Consider the following 10,141-nt stretch of genomic DNA (forward strand, 5'->3'; position numbering starts at 1 on the left):
TTTTTTTTTTTTAAACCTTTGACAAACCCAATTCCGCCCACAAATTCCTGTTCCTAAAGAGGTTTCCAGATGGCCCTTTTTTTAATGGGTGGGCAGGGGTCTCAAGGCCCCACTTACTTACCTTACCTCATTTTCAGGGAAACAGCCAAGAGTTTTGATTCTGTGGCCATGGTCCCTGGATTGCAGCTGAAGAGCTTGAACAGCATTGATTGCCCACCCAAGCTTTGCAGGATAATTACCTAGTGAGTTCCATTTGAGTTCCGTTTCCTAGGCAGCTACTTCCGAAGAGATGGGATAAGTAAGGTTCAGTCCCTGCTCTCAAGGAGGGTATAGAGAAGACCTATTTTTCCACAGCACCTTCCCTTGTTGTTTTCAGCTTCGGAAAACAATCAACACATTAGAGCCAACTTATAGCCAAGCCACCATGTTTCTCTGCTTCCCACCCCCCCTCCTTGTCGCTTTGACTGGGCGTCTTCTTAGCTACAGTCATGGTTATAGGCCCAGGGGAAACTTCTGCTCCATGAACATTCACACTTGGGCCATTCAGTTTATACAATTTTTTTTTTACTTGACATTGCTCTGACTCACCATATGCCTTAGAAGGTTTGTGTATCTTTCTCCTAAAAGCTGCAAACAGAGGCAAACATTTTGGGATCTGGCCTCTGACGGCCACCAAGTTGAAATTTCATCCCTTTCGGGGCTCAAGTAGTGAGAGAGGGAGAGAGAGAGAGAAGCTGAAATTCCACTACGGTTTCCATTTGAATGCAATAGAGTGTGGATTTAGAAAATAACATCTGAACCTCATTTAGAAAATGGAGTTCTTCCCAAACCACTGGGCTGCGGGGTAGGGGGGCCGGGGGGCTCTGCCGATGAAGTCTTGGTATTAGTGGTGCTATGTTGGGCTTGGCTGGATGGTGCCTTTCAGCTACTGAACCTATGCTTGGGAGACTCCAGAAAGAGCGACTCCTCTCCCACTTCGTCCCTCTTTTCCTCCCCTTCTCCTGCTGAGTGTCCTTCAGAGCAGCGAGCTTCCATTAGCCTTCTTCCTCTTTTTGTCACAGTGAGCAGGTGGCAGCCAGAAGCTCAGAGAAGGAAGGGCAAAAAGGCTGATGCTGGACTCCCCACGTGGCATAGCATAGCCAGGGCTTTGAGAGTCCTGGAATTAATAGTTGATAGTCCCATGACTTTGCCCCTGAACCAGGCGTGGGGAATCTGTGGCCTTCTGATTTCAAGACTGTTCTTTTTTAAGCACCAAAGGAGGCAAGAAAAGCTTCATCTTTCTCTGCTGCACCCCTTTTATAAAAGGATTTGTTGTGTGAAATTTGGATTCAGTCAAAAGGCTGCACTTAGGGACCTAGAAGGGTCTGAACATTCCACTGATTCTTCCTTTTCAGCACTTTTTTTCTGAGTTTAGCTACCCACAACAGAACTTTCTACTTTTAAGTCACGCTCCTTATAAATTTATTCTCCGTGATTGTTAGAAAGCATGTTTTAAAAACATGCAGTTTCAGGCTCGGGCATGGTGGCTCATGCCTATAATCCCAGCACTTTGGAAGGCTGAGGCAGGAGGTCAGGAGTTGGAGACCACCCTGGGCAACAGCAAGACCTGCCTCTGCAAAAAATAAAATTAGCTACAGGTGCATGCCTCTAGTCCCAGCCACTCGGGAAGCTGAGGCAGAAGGATCGCTTGAGGCCAGGAATTTGAGGTTGCAGTGAGCTATGATGACGCCACTGCAATCCAGCCTGGGCAACAGAGCAAGACCCTATCTCAAAAAATAAAATAAAATAGAAAAAGCAGTTTCAGTATATTCAAAGTCTCAGGCTCTCATAGTTTTATTTTCAAACAAAACCAATTCTTTCATATTTACTCATTGTATAAGACACAGAGCAGTTCACAGACTATCTTCAGGGCCTGGTAATGACTGGAGCGATTCCTCACAGGCTTGCGAAGTCGTGTCTGCTCCCGGTGTGTGTAAGTGGATCTCTTTTTCCGAGAGGCGGGAGAGCCGCTTGAGAAGGAGTGCATTATTGTCTCTTGAGTAGATACATTGCTCGAAGGAAATCCATCAGTTAGTAGACTATGCAATTTGGGAAGCCCCCAGCAGTGTTGTTCTGTTTATCAAAATGCCGACTTAACGGTTTATTCTTGATGACGTGTGGGTGGTCTGTAGCTCTTGCTGGCGAGCTACTGGCTGCGTAGGCCTAGAGAAGCAATGTGTTTACAAACTACAGATTGAGTATCCCTAATGTGAAAAGTCCAAAACATTTTGAGCACCAACATGACTCCCAAAGGAAATGCTCACTGGATTATTTTGCATTTAGGGATGCTCAACCAGTAAGTATAATGCAGATATTGCAAAATCTGAAATCCGAAATTGTCAACACTTCTTGTCCCAGGTTTTTTGGATAGAGGATACAGAATGGTAGAACAAAGTGAACTGACCCACACAGACTTTGCCCTCATCACTTCCTTCCCACTTGTGGGATACTGCTTGACCGCACTTATTTCTAATTCCTAGTTTGCAGCCTGAAACCAAAACCTCAGAAGGTCCTTTAAAGCAGCAGTCCCCAACCCTTCTGGCACCATGGAAGACAATTTTTCCACAGGCAGGGGTGGGTGTGGGGTGGGGGGAGGCGGACTCAGGTGGCGATGCCAGAGACGGGGAGCGGCTGTAAATATAGATGAAGCCTCGCTTGCTAGCCCACCGCTCACCTCCTGCTCTGCACCATACCCCACCCCCCAAATTTCATGGAAGACAATTTTTCCACAGAGATGGGGAGGTGGCGTTGTAGCTCTGCAGCCTGGTCCCTAACAGGACATGGACCCCTGGGGATTAGGAACAGCGGCTTTAAAGGATCTTATAAAATTCTGTGTGTGTCTTATGGACATATGTTTAATATATTTGTATATACACAGAGGAAACAGTTATTTGATGTTGAGGATAAAGTTCCTCAAAAGTATCAATGGATCTTTAGCTCCAGCAATGTTTTGTGTATAGAGGGATCAGAGCTGTAATGACATGTTTGTTTACCAGTTGCAAGTAGATTTTAGGTTCTTGGAATAGAAATCATCTCACACTCAGGCACCCTGTTGAATCTTCTAGTAATGCCTCTCACCCCCCATCAGCTGTGATCATGCTCGTGGGTGTGCTGTGAGCTAAAGATCAGGTGCATTGGCCCAATGTGCTAAAAAGCTTTATTTGTAGTAAGAGTGAATGAAGTCTTTATTGCCACCTATAAACTTACTGAGGGCTCATGGCTTCTTGATCTTCATTGATATACATAAAAAGTTTAATTACTTATTCATTTGTTTTGGGTAAAACAAGCTGGCACTAATCTTCGGCTGAACCAATTTTCCCAAACAGGTTACGTGGCTCATGAGTTTATTTTGGACACAAGACCCTTCAAAAAGTCTGCAAATATAGAGGCCGTGGATGTGGCCAAGAGGCTCCAAGATTATGGTAAGTGGCCTTATAGTGAGTGGCGCCCGCCGTTCCCGCAGTGCCCGTGCTGGCGGTGGACCTCTGCCTGAAAGCGCGAATGGAAAGCGCAGGCACCACAGTAAACCGATCTGTGGGGTAGCCGAGGAGCCCGGGATTCTTGGCAATCTTCAAGATAGTAGAGAAAAAACTTTCCGTTATTACTGCACTGGTCCTGCCTTCAAAAGATGTTAAAATATACATCTTGAATCCATCAGCAGCCAAGAAAAGATGTCTTTATGGTTAAAATTTAAAATTCCAAAAAAAGAAAAGAAAAGAAAAGATTTCTGCTCTATCTGTGTTTCTGGTAAATTCTCAGTCCTGTTCCACTCCTCGTAAACAGGTGTGTGAGAAGGTAAGCTGTTGTAATGGGGAATGAAGTGGAGCAAGTAACCTATAGAAGTGTTCGAGATGAACAGCACTGGAATTTTATAACCACCTCAGGCTGGGCAGAGCTGTTTCGGCTGCTTCTAGAGAGGAAGAAATGGGTGTATATTGTTTTCACATAAAAAGAATGCAGCTTTCTGTGAAGCATTTTGAAAGACCTGGGCCCTTTATCTGTGTATTAGTGGGTGTTCTTTCAGCATAACCCTTGTTAAAATACATTTTCCTAGTGAAATTATTAATATCAAGGACCTTTCAACTCTCAGAAAGGCTAAGTTGTGGAGAACATTGCTTTTTGATGGATGTGGAGTCCTAGCTGAATTTTAATGACTTGTTTTAAGAAGGAAAGATAAAAAATTTTTTTTAATTTAATAGTTTTACTACTGCATCATAGTGGGAGTCCCACATGTGAAACTCACTCCTCTCTTGAATAAATGATCTTATTATGTAGTTACACTGATAGTAGGTGGGAAAGCCAGAGAAAGGTTTCATTAATAAAATTAGGAATCACCTCCTGAAAATCTCCTCCTGGCAGCTCTTATACTCTGACAGTAGAACTACTTTCTTCTGACTCAACCTCCCGGCTAGTGACTAAGCATGGCTAATTCAGGGTAAGACGAGCACTTCTTGGGTGTGTTGTCTACATCACACATCTAACTACGACAGCATTTGCAGGGAGGGAGAGGAGGGGCTGGGAGAGAGGTGGTAATTCAAGTTGCCACCCAGTATTTCCGAGTCCTACTCTATCTCCTGACCTCGATGTTATTTTGATGTTAGATAGAATGGTTTCCACACCTGTGCAAAGCCCAGAATTGTCCAGGTGCCTGCCATGTAGTAGGCACTTAGCATATATGTGTTAACAAATGAGAGACTGAATGAATAGCTAAGCTAAATAGTAGGTGTGGCTAAGACCCACGTTCTGGTTCTGAATCTGAATTTTTAGAAAAGAGGACTAGTGATCTGTATATTTAACAAGCACCCCCAGATAAGTCTCAGACAAGTTTGGGGGCATAATGCTTTAGGTCAGAGGTTTCCACGCTAATTATCAGAATCACCTGGGGAATTTTTTTTTTTTTTTTCATGTGGGGAATTTTTAAGACTGGTAGATTTCTGGGCCCTACCCTGGACTTCTTGAATCAGGATCCAGATGCAGGAATCTGTGTTTCTGAAACAACTTCTCAGATGGTTCCAGATGTGGAACCACTATGGCAGAATATGTTGGACTGAATTTGCTCACACATGGAATTGAGGGCAGTCTTAACAGGAAATCAACTTGTTCTTTTTAAAAAAAAAAAAAATCCCTTTCTGCTTTGGGTGACACAGGTGTATGCATTTGTCAAAACTCATTAAACGATACAATTAAGATTTGTGCATTTCACTAAGTTTTATCAGAAAAGTATGAACATATATTGAATTCTAGTTAATGATATGCATGCTAAGGTGTTTGAGTAAAGTGTGCTGATAACTGCAATTACTTTGAAATACATAAAAAGTAAGATGGATAGATGGATGAATAGATGTGTGAGAAAGCAAATAATAGCAATGAAGACTCAAGGTGGTGGGTATGTGGCTGCTCAATTACAGTCCTTTCGCCTTATCTGTATGTTTGAAGATTTTTACAATAAAATGTTGGGGAGATAATCTCTTAATGTATGACTCTAATGCACCCTGTGCAATGGTGGTGCTCACCAGAATTTAGGAAAAGCTGCACTCTGGAGCAAGAAGAGCTGATAGGTGTATCAACCAGGGAGTTGTTTTTCATCTTTCAAAGATTTCACAGAAAAAGTATAAGAAATGGCAAAAAGTTGTTTTTGGCTTTTGTCCAGGAAATCTCTCTCTTGACCATGTGTCTTGTTATGTCATTGTCATGTGAAAATTTTTGGAAACATAGAAATACGTTGAGCCTGTTTCTACATGCTGCCAAACTTCAGTTTCCCCATCTGTACAATGGGGGCAAGGAGATTTGCCCCAGGGTCCTTAATGCTTTTTACTTCGTTATTTAACTTTTGACAGGGTATAATAGTACATATTTTCATTTCTCTTAATTGGAAGTAATACATGATCACTATAGAATGATTCTAGAACTCAATCAAAGTGAAATAAAAGTCCCATCATTTCTGGCAATAGTCCTGTTAACATAATAATATTTCTTTCAAGGCATCTTCCCTCGTAAAATACACATACATAAAAGTACTTTGTGTTTTTTTGTTTTTGTTTTTTTTACTAAAATGGGATATTATATAAAAATATCCTATTTTTTACAAAAATGGGATATTAATATAAAAACAATATTTTTGAATGTTTACGCAATTTAACAAATTTACATACTTTTGCATGGTTGCATATTTATTGTAAGGGTGCCCTGCAACATTTGCTTAATCACTTCCCTATTGTTGGATATTAGGCTGCTTCTGTTTTTTTCTATAAACAGTGCCGAGCCAGGTGCCTGTAGTCCCAGGTACTTGGGAGGCTGAGATGGGAGGATCACTTGAGCCCAGCAGTTGGAGGCTGCAGTGAGCTATGGTGATGCCTATGAACAGCCACTGCACTCCAGCCTGGGCAACACAGTGCTGAGACGAATCCCCAGATACACATGTACTTGCAAATGTATCTGATGGTTTCCTTGGGATAAATTATAAGAGGGCTGTGGACTTTTCTTCCAAACTGGGGAGGCTGAAGTCAGTGAGGCAAGTTCTCTTGTCTCCCTTTGCAGGATTTCACGCCCCTACCATGTCCTGGCCTGTGGCAGGGACCCTCATGGTTGAGCCCACGGAGTCGGAAGACAAGGCAGAGCTGGACAGATTCTGTGATGCCATGATCAGCATTCGGCAGGAAATCGCTGACATCGAGGAGGGCCGCATTGACCCTAGGGTCAATCCACTGAAGGTGGGCAGGCGCCGGTACCTTATTTGAAACGTCCCTTTGAGTGGAAAATGGTGTCTGGACAGTGTGCCAGCAACCCGTGAACTCTCAACCGACGATGATATTCTTGCCTAGAACGGGAACATTCTTCTAAGAAGATGCAATAGAGCAGCAGTTACTCAAGTGTCATGTTCTGTGGAAGCTGTTCGCCCCACATGCCCCTGGATTGCCGAAGGAGGGGGTGGAGGCTGAAGGACTGCCCCACTGGAGAATTCCTAACATTCTATGTCTCTGTCAGATGCACAGTAGTGAGGTGATAGCATAAATAAAATTTATGTATTTGCCTCACAAACCCATTATAAACACAAGTTCCCCTACTGGGGCAGTTACCTCTGAGAACTGGATTGGTATTCGGCCTGGATGTCTTGTAACGTTTATGGCTCATGTCGGAGAAGAGTTTGACAGGCATTTTCCCACCACTTTCAAAACGTGTTAATTTTATATCTGGTCAGAGTCCTAAGTCTGTTAGGTCCAGACGTTAAGCTGGAGGATCATGCATGGAGAATACCATGAAGGCTGTGGTTGTGTCTTTATGGCTACAGGCCAGAGAACAAGTCTGAGATGTGGGCAGAGGCTGAGGCAAGTTCCAGAACCGCATAGCTGAAGGTGGGGTGCAGGGCCGATGGCTCGCAGAGGGCAGGCAACTAGCTAGACGTGTTTCCCAGGGTAACAGAGGGATAAAGTGTGGTTATTTTTACTGTCATTTATTTCTCGTTTCTCTCTGGAGACTGCTGATTCTTTCAGGGTCTAGACTGTTTTTAAAAGTGGCAACAGACACCTCAAAGAGCATAATATTGAGTTATAAGAGCAAGTGGAGAATACTCCTGATTGGATAATATAAGGTTTTAAAACGTGCCAGATTATCCTCTTTGCTTTGTATTACTAAGTGCAGTAATAGTATAAAAGAGTGATAAAATGGTAAACACCAAATTTAGGATAGTGGTTATCACTGGGGAGGGGATATACAGGCACCTCCAACCGTGTGGGTAATGTTTTGTTATTTTAAGTATGAAGCAAATATGACAAAATGCTAATTTAACTTTGCTGGGTGGTGGATATGCTTATTACCGTAACTTTCTGATATTTGAAATGTTTCACAGTGTCCAATTTTCTACCCCCCAAGCTGAAATGAGACGACAGCCTCCTCTCCCTGCACTTCGTCAGAAGCTCCACGGTTGAGGTGCAGTGCAGGAGGAGAGAGCGTCTCTGACCCCTCTTCCCTCCGTGTCTTTGTCTCAGATGTCTCCACACTCCCTGACATGCGTCACGTCCTCCCACTGGGACCGGCCTTATTCCAGAGAGGTGGCGGCATTCCCACTCGTAAGTTCTGCTCGGCAGCTGAACGTGCCAACAGGATGCTGTTCGCATGCGGGGCCGTCTCCTTCCCCGAGGGGTGCCCGCTCTTAGTCTCCCCATTACAGAAACCGTACGTGGGACGCTTTGTGAACCTGGGGTCATGAGAGGACCAGAGAGCAAAGGAATTGGCTCAGGGCTGAGGGCAGAGTCGGAGCATCACCCTCGGGTCTGGGAACCCTCGGCACAGCCCTTCCTGCCGCCGTCCGACAGAGGGAAGGAGCCACGTGCAACCTTCCTTGCCTTTTCCGTTCGTATCGGGGAAGGTGCTCTGCGGCCTGAGAGGGTCCCGCCTCGGCCTCCCAGCGCGCTGGGATTGCGGGCGTGAGCCACCGCGCCGGCCTTGTTTATTGTGACGTAACACAGCGTTGGCTTTTAACTTCTCAGAGTGCTTGTTGGGCTAGTGGTGTCTTAGGCTGTGGGACTATCATTGCCACTTCCTTTCCCACAGGAGAAACCTCTCGGAATAATCCACAGCATGTCTGTCTTTTGTCTTTGCAGCCCTTTGTGAAACCGGAGAACAAATTCTGGCCAACCATTGCCCGGATTGACGACATATATGGAGATCAGCACCTGGTGTGTACCTGCCCACCCATGGAAGTGTATGAGTCCCCGTTTTCTGAACAGAAGAGGGCCTCTTCTTAGTCCTCTCTCCCCGAGGACTGATCTGATGTCTCTCCTCAGAGCGTTTGATAAGCAAGAAATACTTCATCTCCCACCACAGGCTCAAGTAGGGTTTTATATACTGTGTATACCTGTGTAATCTCTGTCACGGTCAGCGTAAATACTAGTGGCGTAGTGAGTGGAAGCTCACCGTCGGAGGGTTGGTTTGCTTCAGGACTCTGCTTCCACACAGACTACTTGCCTTTATTCGGAGCCATTTGGTTTTTTGCATAGAAATTTTTAGGAACTCTAACTTTCAATGTGGCAAGTTTGCAGACATCATAGAGGCTATACTGGAGACTGAATAGACACATTTTTGTTCCAAATAAGTCCTGTGGACTGTGCCATCTGTGGGAAATCCCAGGGCAAATGTTTACATTTTATATACACTGAAGAACTCTTTTCCTCTGACTAATTTGCCTAATCTGTAATAGCATTTTTGAATATTTTCCTCTTTTTCTGTGTGTGTGTGTGGTGTTTTTTTATCTGCATTTATTAGTATTCTAATAAAAGCATTTCAACTTAAAGAATGTCCTCCTTTTGGTCCATTTTTGTTTTACTGCCATCATGCCCTAGATTCAGAGGGAACGGAGGGCGATGAGAACACCCAACCCAATAGCTATGGTTACGCGATCAGTTTTGCCTTAGACTGGCTAAAGAAACAATGTGTGTCTTGGTCAGCAGTAAAGGCCACTTTGGCCCTTTTTGTGAGAATTGGGTTAGACTGCATGTAACTGGAACCCAACTATGGGAGTTCATTCAAATAGCAGTTCCTCTTCTCTTGTTAAGTCGAGGGGTAACGAGCCAAGGAATGCTGCTCCTTCAATCTTCCTGCTCTGCCGCCTGTTATATAGTTTTCATCCTCATGGTCTCAAGATGGCTGCTGCATATCCAGGCATCACACATGCACTTTAGATAGGAAAAAGGGGTAAGAACAAAAGACAAAGGGTAGATTCCATCCAAGTCTGCTTCTTTTGAAATGCTTTCCAAGAGGGTCCACCCAGTAACTTCTGCTTACTTTTAGCTGGCCAGAATGGGTTCAAATTGCCACTCCTAGCTACAAGGGAGTGTGGGGCATGCTACTGCCCCAACAAAATTATGACTTTGTCAACTTATAAAAAGTGTGGGGAGAATGGATTTTAGGGAGGCAACTGGCATGCCTGCCACAAATGACTTTCCCCCAGAATAGCAAATGCTTCAGGAGCTCTCACCTGACCCTGGCACTTGCTCTCGCCCTGACTGCCTGGCACCTTACACGGCAGCTTACTCAAATAAGCATTACTCATTTCACCTGGCTTGAAGCTAGTGCTCTGGACAAAAGGTCTGCATGCACTACTGGA

General features: G+C 44.3%; 1 protein-coding gene across 1 annotated transcript in view; it reads left to right on the forward strand.

The window, feature by feature from the left end:
* GLDC (glycine dehydrogenase (decarboxylating)) overlaps positions 1–9,319 on the forward strand; it is an 87,304-nt gene extending 77,985 nt beyond the window's left edge. The window contains exons 22-25 of the mRNA XM_012647403.1: positions 3,366–3,461; positions 6,577–6,749; positions 8,025–8,105; positions 8,640–9,319. Coding sequence (XP_012502857.1) covers positions 3,366–3,461; positions 6,577–6,749; positions 8,025–8,105; positions 8,640–8,783 — 494 coding nt within the window. The 3' untranslated portion in view covers positions 8,784–9,319. The remainder of the gene's footprint in view (positions 1–3,365; positions 3,462–6,576; positions 6,750–8,024; positions 8,106–8,639) is intronic.
* The last annotated feature ends 822 nt before the right edge of the window (positions 9,320–10,141 follow it).

The sequence above is a fragment of the Propithecus coquereli genome, unplaced genomic scaffold (assembly GCF_000956105.1).
Source record: "Propithecus coquereli isolate 6110/MARCELLA unplaced genomic scaffold, Pcoq_1.0 Scaffold267, whole genome shotgun sequence".
Taxonomy (NCBI): domain Eukaryota; kingdom Metazoa; phylum Chordata; class Mammalia; order Primates; family Indriidae; genus Propithecus; species Propithecus coquereli.